The 26,980-nt window shown below is 40.2% G+C and overlaps 1 protein-coding gene across 4 annotated transcripts in view; it reads left to right on the forward strand.

Annotated features, from left to right (window-relative positions):
- The window catches only part of brat1 (BRCA1-associated ATM activator 1), a 64,947-nt gene that overhangs the window by 29,939 nt on the left and 8,028 nt on the right, over nucleotides 1-26,980 (forward strand). For 2 of the 4 annotated variants that reach the window (XM_060840383.1, XM_060840386.1), the window contains 7 exons: nucleotides 855-965; nucleotides 7,796-7,914; nucleotides 8,191-8,377; nucleotides 10,801-10,874; nucleotides 11,344-11,449; nucleotides 21,760-21,858; nucleotides 22,183-22,361. In XM_060840383.1, coding sequence (XP_060696366.1) covers nucleotides 855-965; nucleotides 7,796-7,914; nucleotides 8,191-8,377; nucleotides 10,801-10,874; nucleotides 11,344-11,449; nucleotides 21,760-21,858; nucleotides 22,183-22,361 — 875 coding nt within the window. The remainder of the gene's footprint in view (nucleotides 1-854; nucleotides 966-7,795; nucleotides 7,915-8,190; nucleotides 8,378-10,800; nucleotides 10,875-11,343; nucleotides 11,450-21,759; nucleotides 21,859-22,182; nucleotides 22,362-26,980) is intronic. The other 2 variants (XM_060840384.1, XM_060840385.1) reach the window with 2 other exon arrangements.

The following is a 26,980-nucleotide window of genomic DNA, read 5'->3' on the forward strand; positions in this document are numbered from 1 at the left end:
CAACCTTTAGCGACCGTTCTGTCATGACACCCAGGTCCCGTTACCCCTGGCCTTTTCCTAAACTGCCAACATTCAGATAATAATCTGCCTTCCTGTTTTTGTGACCAAAGTGGATAATCTCACATTTATCCACATTACATCGTATTTATCAAACATTTGTCCGCTCAGCCTGTCTGTCCAAGTTACCTGCATCCTCTTAGCATCCTCCGCACTGCACAGACTACCACCCAACTTGGTGTCATCTGCAAATTTGGAGGTATGATATTCAATTCCTTTGTCCAAATCGTTAATGTATATTGTGAACAGCTGAGCTCTCAGCACTGAACCCTGCAGCACCCCACTTACCATTGCATACCACTCTGAAAGGACCCATTTATTCCAACTCTCTGCTTTCTATCTGACAACCAGTTCTCTATCCATGTCAATACGTTACCTCTGATAGCGTATGCTTTACGTTTCTTTACTAACCTTTTGTGTGGAGCCTTGTCAAAAGCTTTTCCAGAGTCCTAATACACACCATCTATTGATTCACCCTTGCCCACTCATCTAATCATATTCACAAAATATTCCAGAAGACTTTTCGAGCATGATTTCCCTTTAGTGAATCCATGCTAACTAGGACCGATTCTGTCACCACTTTGCAAATGCTCAGTTATTACATCCTTAATGATTTAGTGTAACTTTTTCGATATAGACTTGGAGGGTTAAAGGGCTTTTTCTGCACTCTATGATTCCATGAAAGGTGCACATGAAAAGAAAGCTAAATCGATCACAGAGAGAATTGATTTTCCTTTCAGTAAAGTGATTATATAGAGATGAATAAGCTTTACTTTTGTCCCCATTATCATTTCCAGTGCAAGTACACACAAGCACCCTGTTTCATGGAAAGTACTTACAGTCATCGTGTCGTGAAGATGTACAGCATGGAAACAGACCCTTCGGTCCAATTCGTCCATGCCAACAAGGTATCCCGAACCAATTTGGTCCCACCTGCCAGCAACTGGACCATATTTCTCCAAACCTTTCCTATTCATAAACCCATCCAGATGCCTTTTAAATGTTGCAATTCATAGAGATGTATGGCACAGAAACAGACCCTTTGGTCCAACTCGTCAATGCCATCAGATATCCTAAATTAATCTAGTCCCATTTGCCAGCACTTGGCCCATATCACTCTAAGATCTTCCTAATGTAGATAAATGTGAGATTATCCACTTTGGTCACAAAAAACAGGAAGGCAGATTATTATCTGAATGATGGTGGCCGGGGCAATGGGACCTGGGTGTCATATACCCATCCAGGTGCCTTTTAGTTGCTCTATATTTTCCTTGCAGTTTTATTAATTTTCATTCTCAATCTAGAGTTGTCTTTTTGTTTTCCATTTACAATAGATGTTGGCAGGTGAGCTTGTTCCAATTGTAAACAAGATGAGTAACCTTAATCTCCATCTACCAGACATATAATGCAAAATTATTCAATACTGATTTGTCAGTTTTTCTGAAGGAATTATGGCATGCTTAGTATCGATTTACTTGTCTCATATGCAACCTGATTTACTCTGCAATCGGGGAAAACATCAATCTGCAGACTATCTCTGTCTAATGTCATCTAAAGAACTGCTTGCTGAACCTGATAAAATGGGCGGCGACTTTCAGAGCACACGTTCAGACTGGGAGTGGGTGTCAGTGGGAAATTACGGTTGGGCAGTACAGATTTCCAGAATTATCTTTAGTTTTTACTTGCTGCAGCTTTTACACTCAATAGATAAACTAATTGGCAGTTTATAGCAGAGATACACAATAAAAGGATACGTAAGTTGAGGGATGGTCTGAAAAAGTGATTGTGGCTGCAGTCAAGATGGCAATCATATGATGGTTTGGTGTTTTAAAAGGTTGTTCTGAAGAGTAAAGTGTCGAGGGTGTCCTATTGAGGGTAAGATAGTAGTTGTGTACAACATGGAGGGTGCGTAAGAAAGCGGTCTAAGGGGTGTTGAGCATGGTCAGTTGTCACAATGGCTATCAGAAGGGTGGAGCTAATTGGTACAACTAGGCAGACTGTCAACCCTATTAGCAACAAAGATGGAGAACCAGCCTGCTTGGAGGTGCAAGAAGTTGGCAACAGTGAGGAGTTACAGGGCCCACGAGGTGTGGATTAGGATCAAGGCCAATGGAGTGTGAGTAGCTAGACATAGCAGGTAGAGAGAGAGATAAGGAGAAGAGACGCTGCAAGCGTTAGAAGAGAGAGTGCCAGGGATCTTCAGCTGTCATTGTGAGAAGAGAGAGCCCCTAAGGGGTGGAGACGCAACGGTGAGTTCTGGACAGAGAGAAGAAAGCTGCAGAGGAAGACTGAAAGAGGAAGGCTGCAAGGACTAGGAGAGAGACAGCAAGGTGCTGCATGGGTAGCGAGATGGAGGTTACAAGCATGAGACAAGGAAGGCTGTAAAAGTATGGGGGAGGGAGGTGGGGACATAAAAGGTAGGTTGCATGAGTGGGCAAGAGACGAAGGTTGCGAGAGGATACAGTGTGTGGCTATAATGTAGGGATGCAAAGGAGAGTTTGCAAAGTGGGGCAGAGATTCTAATGTGAAGATGAAAGAGCAACTGCAAGGGAGGGAAGACATTCAAGCTGTCAGGAGGAGAATGGAGAGAGAGGCTGCAAGGGTGTAGAGAGGAATGTTACAAGGGTAGGAGAAAGGGAGAGGTTCAACCGAGGAGGCTGAAGTTGTGAGTGAAGATGGAGTGTGCAGGAAGGCAGCTAGTGAAGCTAGCTGGTTACAAAAGAGACTGAATAGTTTTATACCTGTCAGTAAATGTATATACAGCTGAATAAGAGCCAAGAAAACTGAAAGTCATTGAAATAAGCAATTCCTTGCAAGTGAATATGGAATCTGTCGGGTTTCTGGTTTGTGATCAATAATTTGCTGATTTTAAGGCAGTTTGAATCATCCCCCAGATCCCTGGTTCTGACACTGGACTTGTTTAGGTAATGTGAAATGAAGAAGGCAGCAGATAGGTATTTCAGGGCAAAGGAGTTTCTGCATTTATTTAATTACGAAAGGTAAGTATAATACAAGCAATAAAAACGCAATTATGATAAAAATGTGAAATGGACACAATTATACAGGGGTAAAAACAAGGACTGCAGATGCTGGAAACCAGAGACTAGATTAGAGTGGTGCTGGAAAAGCACAGCAGGTCAGGCAGCATCCAAGGAGCAGGAAAATCGACGTTTCGGACAAAAGCCCTTCATCAGGAATAGAGACAGGGTGCCTGCAGAGTGGAGAGATAAATGAGAGGGGGAGTGGGGAGAAAGTAGCATTGAGAAGAGCTTCAGTGCAGAGGAGATGACCTGGGGGTTGCAGTGAGAGAGAGAGACTCACTGAGATTCTTGTAGAGAGAGGTGGAAAACTTCTTTAAGGCAATTATACAGAGGACAGTAATTAAATACGCTGTCAAATTAAACAGAGGTTAAAACAAAGCTAAACAGAGGTTTTAATCACAGACACTTTCTTCAAGCTTTCTACCCTTGGGGTCCCTGCACTGTCACCATCTGCCTTCCCCTCCCTGCGAGCTTGTTTGGAAACCTTGGGGTCTCGGGAGTTTCACTCATCACTGGGGAAAACAGTGGTAAAGTGCACCCGGTTGCTGGTGTTCTTCCCGTCGGTTCTCTTGTCATGGAACAAGCCTTGTCTGGAACCTCTTGTTCAGAAAGCGTTGGCTGGCTTCCTACCCTCTCAGATGCCCTATGTTGTGATGATGCTCTTGATTTGTTTTCCTGATCCAGCTTCTCAGTTTGGCTTCTATGATTGTTGGTTCGAAAGCTGCTGTTGGGGATACAGCTTGTGGGGAAACTGTTTCTGCAGGAGCTTGATGTTGGAAAAGGCTCTTCCTCTCTGTCTTCCAGATCAGGACTAACTATAACCTGGTTTTGTGTAATTTTTTAATTTAGCAGTTATACAGACCATGTGTCCCATTATCTCCTCTCAAATCTGTGTTGCCATTGTATTTCTGGTGTTCCGTTTTGAGATCAAATGGCTTCCTGATAGTTAAGAGTAGATGTGAATATATTTTGATTAAGCGGAATGTCTGGAATATTGATTGAGGTTTGATCTGCCGAGGCCCTGTTCAGAGATGGGTTAGATGGAGTTTAGGCCTGGTTGATTGTTCTTTTGGAAAGAATGTATGAATTGAATTTTCAGGCTGAACAATGGTTCCAAGGTAGAAAAGCAGGAGGCTGGAAGAGCACAGCAAACCAGGCAGCATAAGGAGGTGGAGAAGTCAATGTTTCAGGTATAACCCTTCTTCAGAACAATGGTTCCAAGCAGCTACCTTTGTGTCTGTGTCATTTTCCCAGAACCTAGCCCAGCTACCTGCCTTGTTCTTTTACTTTTATTTTTAAAAGTTATTGGGAAAGTCCAGGATTTTGGCCAGTAATTCAGAATATGAGAGTTTTGTAGGATTGAGTATAAATCCCAAGGCTGCAATATTAATGTAAACCAACCTGCGCATACAACGTATTATCCGCCGCCATTTCCGCCACCTCCAAACGGACCCCACCACCAAGGATATATTTCCCTCCCCTCCCCTATCAGCGTTCCGCAAGGACCACTCCCTTCGTGACTCCCTTGTCAGATCCACACCCCCCACCAACCCAACCTCCACCCCCGGCACCTTCCCCTGCAACCGCAGGAAATGTAAAACTTGCGCCCACACCTCCACACTCACTTCCCTCCAAGGCCCCAAGGGATCCTTCCATATCCGCCACAAGTTCACCTGTACCTCCACACACATCATCTATTGCATCCGCTGCACCCAATGTGGCCTCCTCTATATTGGTGAGACAGGCCGCTTACTTGCGGAACGCTTCAGAGAACACCTCTGGGCCGCCCGAACCAACCAACCCAATCACCCCGTGGCTCAACACTTTAACTCCCCCTCCCACTCCACCGAGGACATGCAGGTCCTTGGACTCCTCCACCGGCAGAACACAACTACACGACGGCTGGAGGAGGAGCGCCTCATCTTCCGCCTGGGAACCCTCCAACCACAAGGTATGAATTCAGATTTCTCCAGCTTCCTCATTTCCCCTCCCCCCACCTTGTCTCAGTCGGTTCCCTCAACTCAGCACCGCCCTCCTAACCTGCAATCCTCTTCCTGACCTCTCCGCCCCCACCCCACTCCGGCCTATCACCCTCACCTTGACCTCCTTCCACCTATCCCACCTCCATCGCCCCTCCCCCTAGTCCCTCCTCCCTACCTTTTATCTCAGCCTGCTTGGCTCTCTCTCTTATTCCTGATGAAGGGCTTATGCTCGAAACGTCGAATTCTCTATTCCTGAGATGCTGCCTAACCTGCTGTGCTTTGACCAGCAACACATTTGCAGCTGCAATATTAATGAGCTACTATATTGAAATATGTTGTTGATGTTATTGTAATGAAAACTGTCAGTTGCTAAATTTAAATCTAAGCTGCAGTAAAAAAATGATACTAACTACTTGGTTAAAGTCATCCAGGTTTGAGTATAAACATTAGCTGTGATGCCAGCAGTCTGCAAAGAAGTTGAAAATCTTTGTTCTCTCGACCTCACTTTGCACCTTCCCTCTCTGGCCCCTATTACAGTTGTTACTACAGGGGTTAAACCCCTCTGCTAATTTAAACCAACCACACAGAAAAAGTTCATCTCATGCTGTAATCTGTTAAAATTCAAGAGGCAAAGAACTATCCCAGAGCTGACTATTTAAAGTAAAAATTAACAATTTTATTGTTTCAGTCCAACAGAGAACATTAAAATCAGCAACTATTTACGACTTTTCTCTTAAACCTATTTTTTACTTTCCACTCTACAATACTGGTCTGATATTTTTTTAAAAACTGATTAGGATTTACAGAAAAAAACCTCACATTTCAAAAACCAATCAGCTTTGTTGATTATCCTTTGTAAATTTTCCTCTGTAGATTTTTCTCTAGGTTGGTTTTGATATTCTGCTGCACAAACTTGTTATAGACGGGTGCCTTTCAGAGAGCAGTTCTGCTGGCAGTCTGTGCTTGTTGGTAGTTTGGCAGTTCTCCTAACTGTTCAAAATATGTGGTTTTATACCCCAAAACATCAGATCATTTCATTGGTTTTAATATTATCAGAATACTAAATTCAAATTTGATTGGAGTTTGGTATCTTGGTGCATAATTTAAACTGTTTGGCCAAATTTAAATTTGTTTTTATTTCATGACACCTCAGCTGCACCTATTTGTTTCAACCAAGTGTTATGTTCTTACTTTGTTCAGGACTCTGTGTTTTGTCAGTCCTTGCTAGCTTTTCAACTTTCTTAAAGGTACAGTATACCTCCACACCTTCATAGCACAATCACCCCTTCTCCCAACCATGCAACCTCCCTTTTCCAGCTTCTGTCTTTCTCCCCTCCCCAACTATTGCAGTTGCCCTTAGTCCACCCTTGTTATTTACCCTATCTCTGTGGAGAGAGAAATTTAGTTAATGTTCTTCAGAAGGTGTTGAATTGTTTTAATGTACTTTTGACAGAGGCAGAGGTGGAGCAAGGGAGTAGAGAGGCCCAGTACAAGATACACAGGGGTAGTTAATGGTGGTAAAGGAAAAAAGGGAGATAAAGTAGGTGTAAATTAAAATGTGAAAAGGAGAGAAGGGGTTCCTTCTACGAAGATTAGAATATACAAAACACAAACAAGAGAGGCTATGGGTGAGAAGAGGGGAGAGAATATTAGAAACAATTGAGAACAGACATAATGTGATCAGTTTCTGAAGTTATGGAATTCAGTATTGAGACTTTGATGCTGTCAGGTGTCTAAGTGGAAAATTAGGTGTTGTTCCTCAAGCTTCATTGGAACATTGCAACACGGCCAGGATAGAAATGTTAACATGGGAGCAATGTGGTTTATTGAACTGGCAACCAACTAGGAGGTCAGGGTTCTTCCTGCCAGCTCAGGGCAGAAATGTTGGCATGATAGAAAGGTATTTTATTGAAATGGCAGGCAATTCGTAGGTCAAGGTCATTCCTACTGACAATGTTCTTGCCAATGTAACTTTTTTTCTGCCCCCAACAATTCTTTCTCTTTCTCTTCACCCCATGACAGTTGCAATCTCTGGCATTCTATTGTCCCTCTAAATCCTGCAGTTCTATTGTCCCACTAAATCTTTTCTTTTCTTTTTTTCCGTCTGCTTTTTCCTTTGCTCCAGGCTCAATCCTCTGGCCTAGCCCATGTCTGTCAGGCTATGCATCTTACACATGTTGTTTTGTTTCAGTTTAAATACTGTAAGGCTTAAGAAATTAATGCTTTCCTATGTGCTGTAGCTTCTAATTTAATGGAAAATAAGTAATTATTGAGGATATTAATGTATTTTTCTAATTCTGCTTCTGTATGTATTCTAATACGTCATATGTCAGCATAAATACAGACGGCTTGCATCATTGAATAAATGAATTAGTGAAAATGAAAAAGAAGCTCCCCAAAATTAAGTGTAGATCTTGAAAAAAATTTATTTTTAAGTGCAATTCTTGTGTTGGGGGGAAATGACCGAAGAGATTAGTTTGAACCCTGGTCTTAATTCTGAATGATTTGAGAGAAAGAGTTAAAGGTTGGGCGTGAGATGATTGGTGGAGAAAATGAGGGACCCAAAAATAGTAGAAGTACCAGGGCCCTTGGTTTCTGATCCTTCTTCTATCCCTTCAAAACAGTCTTGATTTTGTCAGTACTAAGTGAAACACTTTGGTATTTCTTTAATAGTAACATAAACAAGCAGTGAAAATGCATTATGTTTTACTGTAGTCTTGCTGGATGAGTCTTCATTCTGTCGAGTCGATATTGAAAATCGTCTATCCAGAAAATCAGCATGTATCAACTTGCTCTGTCAAATACTTTCTTATCTCTGGGAACTCTTACAAATGGTGAGTAGGTAAGACTATGTTAGATATTCTGCTGTGGTCTTTTGGCTCAGGACTCAAAGTAAATCTTTCTGTCTCCTTGGTTTTATACCTGCAAGCAGTCAATAAGCAATTTTCTGGACATTATCATAATGTCCAGAAAATGTCTCTTTTCCTTCAACAATTTTTTTTTCATGGTTTGACTGCAAGAAAAAAATGTTATTGAGACTTAATATAAAATTCATTTATCAAACATTATTTAATAAACCTGAAAGTATTGATTTTCTTCATCTTGATCAGCCCCCTCAGACCACAGAATTGCCATTCCAAGCTTTGATGAGATCAGTGATCACAATACTACAGTTGTGTATTGGTATTGCTATTCCTGTCGCTTCAACTGTTGTCAATATTAGCAGACATCTGATTGGATGCATCAAAGTTCAGAGAAGAGGAATGGATGTACTGGGTGCATTACCTCAGTGGGCAGGTAAGAAGCAAAACAAAAACAACAATAAATGTAAATAAGCATAACAGTTTTTATGAAGATGTGGGTGAACTGTACCTTTAGGAAAGTTAAAAGCTAGCAGAAGTACCTGACCAGAACACCAAGTATTCTGAACAAGATATAATGTATCCTTTTGGCCCAGCAGTTAATATAGCTGGTTGCCTGGAGACAAACAAATTCTAATTCAGTCAATCAGTTTAAATTATACCCCAAAAATACCAACCTCCAATCAAGTTTAAATTTAGTATATTGATAATATTAAAAACTAATGAAGCAATCGGTTACTTTGGGATATAAGACTGGGGGCAATTGAATAGTTGGGGAGAACTGCCAGAAGACCAACAGATGTAGGCCGCTAGTTAGAACTCTGCAAGAGATCCTGGGTTCAATTCCTGGACGAGCTCCCAAATTGTTACGATATGGGATAAACCCTCCTGTTTAACATAAGCCAGCAACATAGAAAGGATTTATCCCACACAGTAATCTGTAAAGGCTTGAGAGGCTGTGAATTATTTAAAGTAAAAATTAACAACTTTATTCCTTAAAGTATAACAGAGAATGATTAACTAACAACTATTTACAAATCCATCCTCTAAGCTATCTTTTACTTGCCCTTCTATAATATAAGTCCAATAAAACCCCCGATTAAGATTTAGTGAAAAATTCAAATTTTCTCTGTAGATTTGTTCTCCAGGTTGCTGTTGATGTTTTTCTCTGTGCAAACTCCTTCTTTAGACAGGTACTTCTCAGTTCTGATTAGCAACTTACATCTGTTGGTCTTCTGGTAGTTCTCCACAACTGTTCAATTTTCCCCAGTCTTATACCCCAAAGCATCAGATTGTTTCATTTGTTTTTAATATTGTCAATATACTAAATACAAACTTGATTGGAGGTTTGTATTTTAGGGTATAATTTAAACTGATTGTCCGAATTCGAATTTGTTTTTGTCTCCATGCAACCAGCTACACTAACTGCTAGACTGTTATATCTTGTTCCGAACACTTGGTGCCGTCAGATAGTTCTGCTAGCTTTTAACTTACTTCAAAGTACAGTACACATCTTTATAACACAATACAGTATTCTCTGTCTCTTAAGAGACTAACGCTTTGAATATAAAGGGGAACAGCATGTTATATTGTAAGAGGAGAGTATCGATTGGTTGACAAGTGGACTCCGATGGGTAAAGGTATTGACATGAAAAATTCATCAGTTAAATAATCACTGACAGCATTGCCCTGAGAAATCATAGATTCACTAAATAATATGCTAAGGCATCTGCTGACAACCAACTTAAGATTGCTACAGTGTGCATTGACAGAGACATATATTAATTGGCAGAGTATATTCTTTCATGACAGAAAGAACATGTATACAAATTGCATTTCTTAACTTAAACCAACAAACAGCTGTTGTCTATATTATTTGTCAGGCCAATGCCTTGACCAGTCAGAGTCAACTCCATTTAAATTGAAACAAAGATTGGCAGTTAACCGTCAGTCATTGTCCAAGGTATATTTTCCATGGCAATATCCCTACCAATCAGAGCCCACTTGCCAACAGTCAACACTGTCTTCTCATACTGTATAAAATATTGTTCTCTTTAAATTGGTATTCTTCCAGCTATCTTGATGAGTGTAAAATTTAAAAAAAAAGCTTTGAAAAAATTTTTCTTTTCAGTAGTACTCAACTTGTATAAAAGTATTGAAGTAGAGTTTTGGTGAAATTGGTAATGTTTATATTTGAATAAAATTGTTCTGTGATCCAAGCTTTTCGGTATAGTTTAACAGTACTTCTAGATTAATAATTTGGGACTTAATTTGTCTGAACTAAACACAATTTAGGAGTTAATACATTCAAAAATAAACCACAATTAAGTAAATTTTGTCTTAGACATTACATGACTTAACTTCTGAGAAAATGCTAGATTTTATTGTTTAGAATAGGGTAAGTAAACACCCATATAGAAAATGGAGTTTATATTCTTCTCCTTCCGTCTTGAGAGACTACTTGTTATCTCAGAAGCAATCTTAATCAAAATATTAGAGTCTGTTGACATCCTAGAGCATTGCACTAGTAGCAAAATCTCTAAATTAAGTTTACTTAAATTGTTAAAAACATATTAAAAAAATTAGAGTATATTGTTCAAGAGAAAAAACGCTGTTAAACATCATAGAATTACATTTAATTTTTCAAAAACCATCTTTATATCTTTTACATGTATGTGAAAATAAACTGAGGTAAGCGTACACCCTCAGAATTTTTAATTGTACATTGGTGTCCAAAAACACTTTTTTATAATACACACATTTTTTTCTTTACCAGTAAATATTTTTAAAATTATAAAAATATTTGCACCAATAAAAAGATTGGTTGACATTTTGCTGAAATTAAGATTTCAATCTTAGCAGGGATTGAGGAAGTAAACAGTGCATTGGCCATTCTCCATGATTACATCAGCAACCCAGATACTGACTGTACTGTGAGTAATATTTTTGTCTATTAAAATAACTAGTCATAATGTGTCAGTATAGTTTTCTTTTACTGAAGCATATGATCTGGGATGGGACAGCATCATTGAGGTTGCATGCAGTTGTTTGAAATTTTTGTTCGTTCGTGGGGTGAGAGTATCGCTAGCAGGGCCAGCATTTGTTACACATCCTCATTGTCTATGAAAAGGTAATGGTAAGCCACCTGCAATGCTGTTAGGAAAGGAGTTCCAGACTTTGATTCAGCAACAGTGAAGGAATGGTGATAATAAGGATGGTGTGTATTTTGGAGGGGAACATACAGGTAATGATGTACCCATTGATCTGCTGCCCAAGCCCTTCAGAGAGGTAAAGATCCACATTCCTGCTCAAGGTATATTTTGTACCACTTAAAATTGAATTGAATGTTTTCTGAATTGAATGTCTAAAAATACAATCAATAAATCAAATGTGTAAATTTAGGTTTTGAAGAAGTCCCTCCAGGCTTTATTTTGCTGGATGTCACATTGCATTGAAGGTGTGAACTCTCATGTACTTGAGCCCAAATTACAAGAGTTTTTACATGGAGGTAGGAAACCGATGTTGGTTATCTTCTTGTATTCTACCCAGTAAATATTTAATTCTATTTTCATTCTGCCTAACTTTATTACCTCTGCCAGTTGAAGTGGGAGGAGGAGGTAATGTTTATCATGCTGTTAGTTGTAAACGAGACATCCAAAACTAACAGACAGAATTCAATTAAACTTAATACACAGATCACACATGGATCAATAAAGAATTGATATTGGAAAGAAATAGCTTTGGATTCTGATCCTAATGTTTTTTAAATACTTCATGAAGAACAAAAGAAATAGAAAAGGAGAAAATCATATAGCCTGTGGAGCTGATTTTGATTACGTGAGAGACCAAACGTGCTATAAGAACATAAGAAATAAGAGCAGGAGTAGATCATCTGGCCCTCGAGCCTACTTTACCAATCAACAAGATCATGGCTGATCTTTTTATGGACTCCCCTCCACTCATCCGCCTGCTTACTATTATCCTTAGATTTTTTAACAGTAAAGGAATTATCTGTCTTTACCTTTAAAACATTCAATGAGGTTGCCACAACTGCTTCATTTGGCAGGGAATTCCACAGATTCACAACTCTTTGGGAGAAGTTCCCCCCTCGACTCAGTCCTGAATCTGCTTCCCTTATTTTGGGGCTATGCCCTCTAGTTTTAGTTTCACCCACCTGTGGAAACAGCCTCCTTGCCACCTTATCTGTTCCCTTCATAATTTTATCTGTTTCTATAAGATTCCCCCCCATTCTTCTAAATTCTAATGAATATAGTCCCAGTCTACTCAATTACTCCTCATAAGACAACCTTTCCAATTTCAAAATCGACCTATTGAACCTCCTCTGTAGCCCCTCCAGTGTCAGTACATGCTTTCTCAAGTAAGAAGACCAAAACTGTATACAGCGCTTCAGGTGTGGCCTCACCAGCACCCTATACAGCTGCAGCATAATTTCCCTTTTTTAAACTCCATTCATCTTACATTCTCAAATATCTAAAATTTTCTATTTGCCTTCTTAATTGCTTGCTACACCTGCAAACCAACTTCTTGCGATTCATGCACAAGGGCATACAAGTCCCTCTGCACAGCAGCATGCTGCAATTTTTCACCACTTAAATCATAGTCCATTTTGCTGTTACTCCAACCAAAATGGAAGACCTCACCAACATTGTACTCCATTTGCCAGACCCTTGTCCACTCATCTAATCTATTTATATCCCTTTGCAGATTTTCAGTATCCCCTGCACATATTGTTCTGCCACTCACCTCAATATCATCTGCAAACTTTGACACACAATACTTCACCCCCTAACTCCAAATCATCTATATAAATTGTAAATAATTGCTGTCCCAACACTGGTCCTCGAGGCACTGCATTAAACACTGATCTCCAACCAGAAAAACACCCATTTACAACTGCAGTTTGCTTTGTTAGTTAACCAGTGCAGTGTCCATTTTAACACATTACCTATAATGCTGTGCACCTCTATCATGCAGCAGTCTTTTATTCATGCCGTCTGGAAATCCAAATACACCATATGTCTATCTCAACCTTCAGTATATTCATTGACAGCCCATCTACAACTTTGTGGATTGATATTTCCAAAGACACTCAGGCTTTTGAATGGAAGAAATTCTCATCTTACTTCTAAATGTCTCAATATGGAGAGTGCAAGACCAATATATTCCAATAAGAAAAATGGTGGGACCATCGAATCCTGTGGAGGGAAGCCTGGAGCATTGAATTACAGCATTGAATTAAGAGAAAAAGAGAGACTTATGGCTGGTACCAAGGACTCAAAGCAGCAGTAGCCCCAGAGGAGTAAAGAATGTGCAAGAGGGAGCTTAAAAGTAAGGAGGTCTAAAAGGGGATATGAAAGGATCCTAGTTGGTAATATATAGGTAAATTTTAAGTTGTTTTAAAGGACATTAAGGATTATGGGATAACTAGGGAAAGACTAGCGTCCATTACTGGCTGTGGAGGCCAAGTCTCTGGATACTTTCAAGAAAGAGTTGGATAGAGCTCTTAAGGACATTGGAATCAAGGGTTAATGGGGATAAGGCATGAACAGGATACTGATTAGGGATGATCAGCCATGATCATAACAAATGGCCTACTCCTGCACCTATTGTATATTACAGATCATAGTGGTAACTTGTGCATGGAGTTGAGGATGCAGGTAATGTAATAAGTGAATATTTAGGGTTGGTGTTCACTAGTTAGAGGGACAATATAGAACATTACAGTGCAGTATAGGCCTTTTGGCTCTCAATGTTGCGCCAACCTGTGAAATTAATCTGATTCCAAAAATGGAACCTACACCATTCCATTACTATCCAGTGACCATTTAAATGCCTTTAATGTCAGCAAGTCTTCTACTGTTCCACACCCCTATTACTCTCTGAGTAAAGAAACTACCCCTGATAGCTGTCCTAAATCTTTCAATCCTCAATTTAAAGCTATGTCCTTCGTGTTAGTCTTCGCCATCTGAGAAGAAAGACTATCACTGACTACCCTAACTAACCCTCTGGTTATCTTCTATATCTCGATTAAATCACCTCTCAAACTTCTTCTGTCCAACGAAAATGGCCTCAGATCCCTCAGGCTTTCCTCATAAGACCTTACTTCCGTTACCAGGCAACATCCTAACACTTTTCAAAGCTTCTACATCCTTCCTATAATGTGGTGACCAGAATTGCACACAATGCTCCACGTGCAGCCTTACCAGTGTCTTGCATAGCTGAAGCATGACCTGGTGACTCCGAAGCTCAATCCCCTGATCAATAAATGCTAACACATCAAATGCCTTCTTCACAACCCTTCAACCTGGGTGTCAACTTTCAGGAATTATGCACCTGGATACTGAGATCTCTCTGTTCATCTATACTGCCAAGAATTTTACCATTAGCTCAGTATTCTGCATTCCAGTTACTTCCAAAGTGAACTACCTCACATTTTTCCACATTAAACTCCATTTGCCACTTCTCCGCCCAGCTCTGCATCTTATCCATGCCTCTCTGTAACTCACAACATCCTTCGGCACTGTTCACTCTGCCTACCTTAGTGTCATCAGCAAATTTACTAACCCATCCTTCTACGCCCACCTCTGGATCATTTATAAAAATAGGCAATGAGTCCAAAACAGATCCTTGTGGCACACCACTAGTAACTGAGCTCCAAGATAACATTTCCCTTCAAACACCATGCTCTGTCTTCTTTCAGCTAGCCAATTTCTGATCCAAACCACTAAATCACCCTCAATCCCATGCCTCTGTACTTTGTGGAATAGTCTACCATGTGGAACCTTATCAAAAGCCTTACTGAAAATCCATATACACCACACCAACTGCGTCACCTTCTCAAAGAACTTAATAAGGTTAGTGAGGCATGACCTATCCTTCACAAAACAGTGTTTACTATCCCTAGTGAAATTATTTCTTTTTAGATGATTATAAATTATAGGTTCATAACCTTTTCCAACACCTTACCCACAACCAAAGTAAGGCTCACTGACCTATAATACCAGGGTTGTTCTGACTCTCCTTAAACAGGGGAGCAACATTTGCTATCCTCCAGTGTTCTGGCTCTATTCCTGTTGACAATGATGACATAAAGATTGAAGCCAAAGGCTCTGCAATCTCATCCCTGGCTTCCCAGAGAATCCAAGGATAAATTCCATCCGGTCCAGGGGTCTTATCTATTTTTAGATCTTCAAAAATTGCCAAAACCTCCTCTTTGTCAACCTCAATCCCATCTAATCTAGTAGCCTGTCTCTCCATATTCTCACTAAAATTGTCCTTTCCCAACGTGAATACTGACGAACAGTATTCATTAAGTGCTTCCCCTATGTCTTCAGATTCTACACACAAATTTCCACTACTATCTTTGATTGGCCCTAATCTTACTCTGATCATTCTTTTATTCCTGATATTACCTATAGAAGGCCTTCTGGTTTTCCTTGACCTTATCCACCAACAGCTTCTCATGTCCCTACCTGGCTCTTCTGAGCCCTCTCTTTAGATCTTTTCTGCTAAGTTATAACTGTGAAGCCCCCAAACTCAGCTTTCATGCCTCATCCTCACATAAGTCATTGTCTTCCTCTTGACAAAAGATTCAATTTCTTTAGTAAACCATGGCTCCCTCTTTCGGCATCTACTTCCCTGCCTGATAGGTATATACTTATCAAGGACCCGCAATAGCTGTTCCTTGAATAAACTTCACATTTCAAGTGTGTCCATCCCATGCAGTTTTCTTCCCCATCCTATGCATCCTAAATGTTGCATAATTGCATCGTAATTGCCTTCCGCGCAGTTATACCTTTTTTCCCTGTGGTATCTAGTTATCCCCGCCCATTGCTTTGTAAACATAACCAAACTGTGGGTGTAGAAATCAGTGAGAAAGTCTCTGATACAATTTAAGAATATATAGAGAGAGGATGGTCTGAGGGGGCTACTAGGCTTACAAGTAGATACATCTCCAAGGCCTAATATATCCTAGGCTGTTGCATGAGTCAAGGAAGGAAATAGCAGGGGCTCTTGCAAATCTCTTCCATTCATCTCCAGTCACAAAAGAGGCACTGGAGGACAGTCAATGTGGTAATATTGTTGAAGAAAGGAACAAGGAATAAACCAGGAAACTCCAGGCTAGTCTAACCTCAGTGGTGGGGCAACTATTGTCAGTAATTCTGGAGCACAAAATTAATCTGCATTTGCAGAGGTAGGGATTAATCAAGAAAGTCAGCATGATTTTATTAAGGGAAGGTCATGTGATCAACTTGATTGAATTTTTTGAGAGTTGACCAAGTGTGTAAATGACAGCAATGTTTTTAACGTAGCCTACTTGGACTTCAGCAAGGCTTTTAATAAGGTCCTGCATGGGAGAGCAAAGGTAAGAACTCATAGAACTCAAGGGAATTTAGAAAATTATATACACAATCGGCTGAGTAGGATGAAGCAGAAGTTGAAGGTTGAGAGTTGGTTTACCAAATGGAAATCTGGGGTATCACAGGGCCCCTACTGTTTGTGGTTTAAATAATTGGTTTAGACTTGAATGTAGGAGGGATCAATCAGTTTGCACGTGGGATAGTAAATAGTGAGGAGGGTACCTTTCGACTACAAGGGTGCACAACTCTGGAGCAGATGGGACATGAAACTGGGCCCTCATCAGCAGTTGAGACACAAGAACTCTTACCCTTTGTTTCCAGATCTTTTTAATCAACCTGTTCAGACATGTTATGACACAACTTTGGAGAAGTGGAACTTGAGCCTGGGTCGCCTGTCAGAGACAGGGACACTATCACTGTCTTTCTATATGTAAATATTGTCCAAACCAAGCTGCTGAGAGATGTCATATACTCCTCTGGAGTAAATGTGATTTGAACTCAGACCTCCTTGGGGGGCATGATGGCTCGGTTAGAACTGCTGTTTCACAGCAGCAGAGACTTGGGTTCAATTCCAGCTTTGGGTTAATGTATGTATGGAGTTTGTATGTTCTCCCTATGTCTGCATGGGCTTTCTCACATAGTCCAAAGATAAGCAGTTTAATTGATTGGCCGTCTGACTTGACATTAGTGTCTCGGGATGTGTGTGGCTCAGTGGATTAGCCATGGTAAGTGCAGTGTTATGGGATAAGGGTCTGGATTTGGATGGGATGCTCTTCGAAGGATCAGTGCAGATTTGATGGGCTGAATGGCCTCTTTCCACACTTTAGAGAGTTCTTGTCCAAGGTTTGGGACTCTACCACTGTGCCAAAAGAACAGGGTGGCACAATGACTCAGTGCTTCACGCTGCTGCCTCACAGCGCCAGGGCCCCGGGTTCAATTTCAGCCTCGGGATTTTGTATAAAGTTGCACATTTTCCCCATGTCTACATGGGTTTCCTCTGGGTGCTCTAGTTTCCTCCCACAGTCCAAAGATCTGCAGGTTAGACGGTTTGGCCATGCTAAATTGCCCAACATGTCCAGGGTTCTGCAGGCTAGGTGAATTTGAAAATATAGACTTACAGGGATACCATTCCCAATAAAGTAAAGAATATTTATGCATACCATGTTACAATGACGATGTGCAACACTCTTAACAGTGCTTGCCACATCCACTCTGATCTACACATCCAATCCTGTGAAATCACAATCAATAATGAACAACTCATGGTCAACCCATGTTTTCCCAACGTCTCATGATGTTTGCCAGACCCCAATCACCTGTCCTTGGGCTTACATAATAGATCTTATTGACCACATTCCAAAACTGACAGTTCTGTTCCTTCCCAGACTTTGGCCAGCAGTATTGTATATTATGAATTACTTTTCAAATTCTATTATGCATTTTATAATTCTTGCTAACCTTAGTACAGAAGGTTAGAAAGGATGCTAATTTCTACCTATTTTTATGACGTTTTAGTATCAGCTTTAATGTAAAGTTATTTCGTAGTGATACCAAACATTACAATTCTATGACAAAGCTAACAATTTCAAAAGTAGTTTCCTTCTGACCTGACTTTGAAGTCAAGCAAACACAGTCTCTCTCTGTCTAACAGCTATCATTTACAACTTTTTCTATTTACATGCTGGAAGATGGTTTAAAACAGATGGACTTTATTGTCATTACTTTAAATACTTTTCATACTAACTCTAAATGTAAATATTTCCCCATAATTCCATCTTGCGCAAGATGATGATTGCCTTGGATCCTTGCAGAGGTTGAATCTGTTTAAAAGTCTTGTCTCACTTTGGGATTCTGATTATACAACCAGCATATTGAGCATTAACTGTTTGCTGTCATTGAATTTTCACTGAAAATGGTGACTCCCTGTCTTAATATTGGAGAGGGGCAATGCCACCAAAGAAAACTGGCTGCTAATCAGGTCAACAGCTGCAAATTTCCATGTGATTCAGTTGTCCCATGGGCAGTCTGTTGTCTCTCCAAGAAAAATCTCGATGTAACCACAACACTCCATAGATGTGCCAGACTAAGCCAGCATGTTCAGGTTTTCCAGCGCCATAAATGCAGCAAAATGATAGGGCAGGTCAGAATGCCTATCTCTTCATTTTACATTACTGCAATGATATATAGCTACTAGTAGCACAGGTACACTTCCAGCCCATCCTGTTTAAAGTCTAAACATCCTGAGCTAATGGAAAGCCAGTGAGACATGCCCTCCCTTATTTCTCTGTCTTTTGTATCTCAAAAATGTACTTATCGTGTGTTCAGGAAAGTCATCTCCAATTCCTTGAATTTTGCTGTGACTCCCATCGGCATTTACCTTGTTGTGTACAATATTTGTTATATTTAATTATCCTTGAGTATTGCTTTGTGACACTACTTATACAAAGAGTTCATTCCTGCAAATCTGCTTACATCAAGAAGAATACTTGCATGTTGTACAGATATTCCTGTTGCTTTCTCGTATATGGTACGTGGATTTTGTCTGCAAATAAATGTTTCTTCCTGCAATTCTTTCTTGTAAAATCAAGAAATAACTGCTTAATTAAATACTTAACAATATTCATAATGAAAATTCTTGTTGCATTTCTAACTTTAGTCTTTGAAGCATCATGCTGAACTTGCCTTCTACCAAAAACATTACGCTACTCACCATCACCATAGTTCAAAATGGCATAGATTTTAGGTGTATAAGATCATATGAAATAAGAACAGGAGTAGGCTTTTCAACTGTTCGAGTCTGCTGTGCAATTCAATAGGATCATGGTGTTCTGACATTCCTCGAGTCCATTTTCCTGTCTTTTCCCCATAACACTTGTTTCCACTACTGATCAAGAATATATCGATCTCAGTCTTAAATAAACCCAAAGATTCTTCTCCCACAGTTCTTGGTGACAAGGAGTTCCAAAGACTTCCATCATTCTGAGAGAAGAAATTCTTTCTCATCGAAGTATTAAATTGATGCCCCTTTATTCTGAGACTATGCCCTCTGTTCCATGGGGGAAACATCCTCGCAGCGTTTACTTTGTCAAGCTCTTTAAGAATCCAATATGTTTTGGTGAGATCACTTTTTTCATTCTTCTAAACTCCAGTGAGTAAAGTCCCAACCTGTTTAACCTTTGCTTATAAGACAATCTCTAGTTAACCTTCTCTGAACTGCCTCCAATGAAATAATATCTTCTCTTAAATAAGGGGACTAAAACTGTTCACAGTTTTTCAGTGTGGTCTCACCTGCACTTTGTATAGTTGCAGTAAGACTTTCCTACACTTGTATTCCATCACCTTTGAAATAAAGGGCAAACTCTCCATTAGCCTTTCTGATTCTCCTCTGCACCTGTGGTGCTAGCTTTTTGTGTTTTATGCCAAGTCCCTTTGTCTTCCAGAACATTCTGCAGTTGTTCTCCATGTAAATAATACTCTATTCTTTTACTTTCCTTTCCAAAAAAAAGCTTTGTATCTTCCCTCTTTATATTCTATTTAATAACTTTTCGCACATGTACTTAACATATGAATGTTTTTCAATAAACTGTATCCCTGTCCCCTGCCATTCCACTCATTCTTGTGTCTTTTGCAAAATTGGTTACAATACATTCACTTCCTTCCTTTAAGTCATTAATAGATATTGTAAACAGTTGTGGTCCCAACACCGAACCGTGTGGAACCCCACTGACTGGCAGCCTGATGAAGGAAACCCTTTATCCCCACTTGTTGTTTCTTGCCCATGAGTCCCTTCTCTGCCAATGCCAATACACCAACTCCAATACCTTGGACTCTCATCTTCTGACTTACCCTTTTCCTTGTGGAAATGCAACACATTTATTGGTTCTCCTCTATCCACTCTGGTTGAGGCTTTCTTGAAGTTAGTCAAGACACAATATACAAAATCATGAATGCACCATTAGATTATGACTTTCCAACTGTTCTGCTGTTACTTCCTAAACCATAGAGTCATAGAATACCTACAGTGTGGAATCAGGTCATTAGGCCCATTGGGTCAACATCAGTCCTCCAAAGAGCATCCACCCAACCCGTGCCTTTACTTTATTCTTATAACCCTGCATTTTCCCTAACTCACCTAACCTGCACATCCTTGGACATTTAGGCAATTTAGCCTGGACCAATCCACCTAACCTGCACCTAACCTTGGACTGTGGGAGGAACCTGGAGCCCCCCGGAGGAAACCCACGCAGACCTGGAGAGATATCTGACGTTTGCACAGACAGTTGTCCAAGGGTGGAATTGAACCCGAGTCTCCAGTAATGTGAGACAATAGTGCTAACCACTGAACCACCATGTCACCTCAATAGTTGATTCTGACATTTTTCCAACAATAAATGTGAGGCTTTTTGCCTCTTTCCCTTTTTGAATAGGGTGTCATATTGGCAGTTGTCCAATCCTCTGTTACTTCACCAGAATCCAACAATTTTTAGAAAATCACCTAGCATCCACAATGTAGCTACCTCTTTTAGAATGCTAGGATGTAAGCAAGCAGTTCGGGGACATAGCTAATTTTAGCCCTGTTAGTTTGTCTAATACCACTTCTTTAGTGACGATGATGATGCTTCCTTCCTCCCTGTATTCTTTATTATTAATGGAATATTCAAAGTAATTTTAATGTAAAGATTGATGCAAAATATCTGTTTAATTCCTCTGTCATTTCCTTGTTCCACAAAACACTGTCCCAAGATTCATTTTCTAGGGTGCCTCTGTTCAGTTTGACCTCTATCATCTTTTTAATGTATTTAAATAAGCTTTTATTGTAAGATTTTTTTATTTTCCTTGCTAGTTTGCTCTTGTAGTTTATTTTCTCTATCTTTGTTATATTGTTAGTTGACCTTTGCTGGATTCTGAATTTATGCCAGTCTTCAGAGTCATCACTGACTTTTGCCTCCTTGCATACTTTTTCTTTCAGCTTAATACTCTCCTTAACTTGCTTGGTTGGCCATGGTTGGCTTATTCCTCTCTTAGAATCTTTACTCCTTACTGGGATATGTTTTGCTGAGAGTCATGAATTATCACCTTAAATGCCTAGCACTGCTTTCTTACTATCATTCCTGCTAATTCATCAACCCAGTTCACTTTTGCAAACTCTATCCTTGTTACATTATTATTCCCTTTAAGTTAAACACAGATGTTTTTTATTGATAATCAATCTAAAGTGGAGAATTCCTGTGGCATTTGATATAGGTTGAAAGTTTAATGTGGAGATACATATTTTCAGTTTAATTTCTCATCTTCCATTTCCAGTCTGTCATGAAGATTTACTTGGCATTGTTATGTTACTGTAATTCTCAGAGTTCAGCAATATTATGTTAAATTTGGTATGTTTTGTATCAGATGGATCCGGAGTTAATACTGATTTCTATTACAATACCCTCAGACTTCATATCAGTAATGAAGAAGCGACTATTTGATGTTCATTGGGAAATTCGAGACTCCGTACTTGAGTTCCTTGGCCAAATGTGCTTCCAGTTTAAAGGTATAAACATTTTTTCCAATAGTCATTTTAGTCAAATCCTAGAACTGATTGCTGCTTGCATAATTAAGATAATCTTCAGAAAGGATTTTAATTTGCTTCTTCTAACTTCTCATCCCATTTTACTGTAATATTTAAGAATGATTGATTTTAAAATTATCCATCTTGATGTATTGGACAGTTTGTTCACCTAATTTTTAATTAGAAATTGCGCAGAATACATTGAAGTTGGAATGGACAAAATAATTGCTCATGCTCAGACTTATTAAGCTTTGCTTATTTGCATAAAATTTACTGTAACTGTATTTAATTGTTACCTTGTTTCAGGAGTTGAGAGTTTCTGTCAGTTAATTGGTTCCTGTGGAATTCCTCATCTTGTATTGGAGCTGCTTTCAGATCCTGAAAGTTATGTTCGAGCAAGTGCCATTACTGCTCTGGGAAAAATGAACTATCTCTCTCCTAATTGGCAAATGTTACCAAATGAGAACAGTGTCACAGCGGTGAAGGTCAGTCAGTTTTCTGTAGTGTGTTTAAATTGGCCTTCGTTTTTGTAACCACTTCAATTCTACTATAGTTGCTCTTCCTCTCTCGCATTATGAGGACATTGGCAAGATGAAACTGTTCTAGACTTAGCATAACATTAGAATAAATTCAATGTTCTGGAATTAGTTTTCCAATAAATTTTAAATGCGCTCCAAAGGTCTTTGCCAATACCTTCTTTTACTGATAACACAGGTTGTGAGCTCAAATGTAAGAAAATGGTGCACAGCGGCACAGTGGTTAGCACTGCTGCCTCACAGTACCAGAGACCCGGGTTCAATTACCGCCTCAGGCAACTGTCTGTGTGGAGTTTGCACATTCTCCTCCGGGTGCTCCGGTTTCCTCCCACAGTTCGAAAATGTGCGGGTTAGGTGAATAGGCCTTGATAAATTGTCCATAGTGTTAGATGAATGGGTAAATGGAAGGGAATGGGTCTGGGTGGGTTGCTCTTCGGAGGGTTGGTGTGGACTTCTTGGGCTGAAGGGCCTGTTTCCACACTGTAAGTAATCTAATCAAAAAAAAATTGAGGAGAGAGAATCCTCATTTTTATTCCACGGTTTAGTGAGTTAATGTATTATCCACACAGCATTAATTTGGAATGAATGGTAATGAGAATTCTTGGAATGAATTTTAACCTTAGCAATTAGCTGCATCATATACAGTATTGTGTTTCACTTAAATCACAAACTGTCGATCATTCTAAGATGTCCCTCTCAATAGTTTACTTGTTACCAACTGATAAAAGGTCAAATACCTCTTCAAAGCATTTAATTGTAAATACCAATTAATGAAAGAAAATAAGTTAATTTGGAGAACAGTTTTAAATTCTTTTGATAGAATAGTTCACATAAGTTGGGAAGTAGATAACAGCACGTATTCTTGTCACTAAATAGCATTACTTGAATTCTAGTCACTTGAATTGATTGCTAATAGTAACACTTGAATTGATTACAAGAATTCAAGAATTTGCTTTAGTAGTCACCAATTTTAAAACAAAATCCCGTGTTAATGCATTCCATATTTATTTGCTGTCTTTAAGTTGCCACTTGGAGTGGATTTCTAACCTTAGCTTTTGTCTGAAGCTATAGCATTATAATTGTTTCCTCCTTTCTCCCCTCTGTTGCTCCCTTGAATAATGATGGAGGCTAGAATCTGTCCAAAAAAGGTGGTTTGGCATTCAGTAGCAGAAACAAAGTAATCTATTCCTTTGGAAGGCCAGTCATGATGTGATTGTAAAGAAAACATCTGAGGCCTTTTCAGAGCCATGATAAAAGAATGTATTTGTTTTTAAAACCTACAATCAAAAGCTAAGCTTTGTTTGACAAACAGTTTGAAACTAAAGTTGTAACATCTTTAAAAGATCCCATGCGCACTCCCATATGATCTTTCAAAAATAGGTTCAAGTGCTCAGTCAGGCTTTGATATGGATGACATTACACAATATTGCATGAAATTGGTGGCTTAAAGCAACACATATTCATGGATGTGACACTAAATGAAAGAAATGGGGCAAATACAGGAATTAGTAGTTATTAGTGAGTATACCTGAATTACGTTGGAAGTAATTGACCTTTCTGTGATGATTGCTAACCTTTTGTGTAATGGAGACATCTTGCGTATTGGTATGAATATAACCAAAACTTAACCAATTGCATTAGAATAAGTATTCTTCTTGTGATTGTGTGTGCTGAGAAAAACATTCAGAAACTACCAGATCAGAACTTCCAATAGAATTTCAATCATACTATGCACAGCTTGAAAAGTGTCAAGAATAGAACATAGAACAATACAGGGCAGAACAGGCCCTTCGGCCCTCAATGTTGCGCCGGCCTGTGAACTATTCTCAGCTCGTCCCCCTATAGATTAGATTACTTACAGTGTGGAAACAGGCCCTTCGGCCCAACAAGTCCACACCGACCCGCCGAAGCGCAACCCACCCATACCCCTACATTTACCTCTTACCTAACACTACGGGCAATTTAGCGTGGCCAATTCACCTGACCCACACATCTTTGGACTGTGGGAGGAAACCGGAGCACCCGGAGGAAACCCACGCAGACACGGGGAGAACGTGCAAACTCCACACAGTCAGTCGCCTGAGTCGGAAATTGAACCCGGGTCTCAGGCGCTGTGAGACAGCAGTGCTAACCACTGTGCCACCGTGCCCTAACCACTGTGCCACCGTGCTATACTATCCCAAAATCATCCATGTGCTTATCTAAGGATTCTTTAAATCTCCCTAATGTGGCTGAGTTAACTACATTAGCAGGTAGGGCATTCCACGCCCCCACCACTTTCTGCGTAAAGAACCTGCCTCTGATATCTGTCTTAAATCTATCATCCTTCAATTTGCAGTTATGCCCCCTCGTACAAGTTGAATTCATCATCCTAGGAAAAAGACTTTCACTGTCTAGCCTATCTAATCTTCTGATCATCTTGTATGTCTCTATCAAATCCCCTCTTAGCCTTCTTCTTTTCAGTGAGAACAGACCCAAGACTCTTAGCCTTTCCTCATAAGACCTTCCCTCCAGACCAGGCAACATCCTGGTAAATCTCTGCACCTTTTTCCAATGCTTCCACACCCTTTCCAAAATATGGCACCAGAACTGTACACAATATTCCAAGTGTGATCGCACTAGCATTTTGTATAGTTGCAGCGTGATATTGCAGCTCCAAAACTCAAACCCTCTACCAATGAAACCTAACACACCATATAAGAACAAAGAAAATTTACAACAAATGAACAGGCCCTTCAGGCGTCCAAGCCTGAGTCGATCCAAATGTACTGTCTCAACCTGTCGGTCAGTTTCTAAGCATCTTTGTGAGGCCCATTTGCACAGTGGTTAGCACTGCTGCCTCACAGCGCCGGAGACCCGGGTTCAATTCCCGCATCAGCTGACCGTCTGTGTGGCGATTGCACATTCTCCCCATGTCTGCGTGGGTTTTCTCCGGTTTCCTCCCAGAGTCCAAAAAATGTGCAGGTCAGGTGAATTGGCCATTCTAAATTGTCCATAGTGTGAGGTGAAGTGGTAAATGTAGGAGAATGGGTCTGGGTGGGTTGTTCTTCGGAGGGTCGGTGTGCACTTGTTGAGCCGAAGGGCCTGTTTCCACACTGTAAGCAATCTTAAAAAATCTAATCTAAGTATCCCTCTGCTCTCCACCTACTCGTGCATCCGTCCAGACGCATCTTAAATGAATCTACCGTGTCTGCCTCTACCACCTCTGCTGGCAACGCATTCTATACGCCCACCACCTTCTGTGTATCCCCCTTAAACTTTCCACCTCTCACTTTGAAAGCTTGACCTCTCGTTATTGAATCCTTCACCCTGGGAAAAAGCTTGTCTCTATCCACCCTGTCTATACCCTTCACGATTTTGTAAACCTCAATCCGGACCCCTTAATCTCCTTTTTCTAGTGAAAATAAACCTAACCTACTCAACCTCTCTTCACAGCTATCACCTTCCATACTAGGCAACATCCTCATAAACCTTCTCTGCACCCTGTCCAAAGTGTCCACATCCTTTTGGTAATGTGGCGCCCACAACTGTACACAGTATTCTAAATGCGACCAAACCAATTGTCTTGTACAATTTTAACATGATTCGCCAGCTCTTATACTCAAGAGCTGCCTTCTTAACAGCAGTATCAACCTGGGTGGCAACTTTCAGGGATCTATGTATATGGACTCAAGATGCTTCTGCATGTCCACATGAGCAAGAATCTTTCCATTGACCTTCCTGCCTATCCTGTTATTCTTTCCAAAGTGCACCACCTCACATTTAGCTGCATTGTACTCCATTTGCCACCTCTCAGCCCAATTCTGCATTTTATCCAAGACCCCTGCAACCTGTAGCATTCTTCCAAACTGTCCACTACTCCACCAACTTTAGTGTTGTTTGCAAATTTATTAATCCATCCACCTATGACTGCGTCTAAGTCATTTATAGAAATGATGAACGGCAGTAGTCCCAAAACAGGTCCTTGTGGCACACCACTAGTAACCGGACTGGGATTGTATTCATTGGAGTTTAGAAGATTAAGGGGAGACTTAATAGAGACGTACAAGATAATACATGGCTTGGAAAGGGTGGACGCTAGGAAATTGTTTCCATTAGGCGAGGAGACTAGGACCCGTGGACACAGCCTTAGAATTAGAGGGGTCCAATCAGAACAGAAATGCGGAGACATTTCTTCAGCCAGAGGGTGGTGGGCCTGTGGAATTCTTTGCCACGGAGTGCAGTGGAGGCCGGGACGCTAAATGTCTTCAAGGCCGAGATTGATAGATTCTTGTTGTCTCGAGGAATTAAGGACTATGGGGAGAATGCTGGTAAGGGAGTTGAAATACCCATCAGCCATGATTGAATGGCGGAGTGGACTCGATGGGCCGAATGGCCTTACTTCCACTCCTATGTCTTATGGTCTTATGGACTCCAGGTTAAATATTTTTCATCAACCACCACTCACTGCCTTCTTTCAGAAAGCCAGTTTCTAATCCAAACTGTTAAATCACCCTCAATGCCATGCCTCTGCATTTTCTCCACCAGCCTACCACGTGGAACCTTATCAAAGGCTTTGCTCAAGTCCA

Source organism: Hemiscyllium ocellatum, chromosome 20 (assembly GCF_020745735.1).
Source record: "Hemiscyllium ocellatum isolate sHemOce1 chromosome 20, sHemOce1.pat.X.cur, whole genome shotgun sequence".
Lineage (NCBI taxonomy): Eukaryota > Metazoa > Chordata > Chondrichthyes > Orectolobiformes > Hemiscylliidae > Hemiscyllium > Hemiscyllium ocellatum.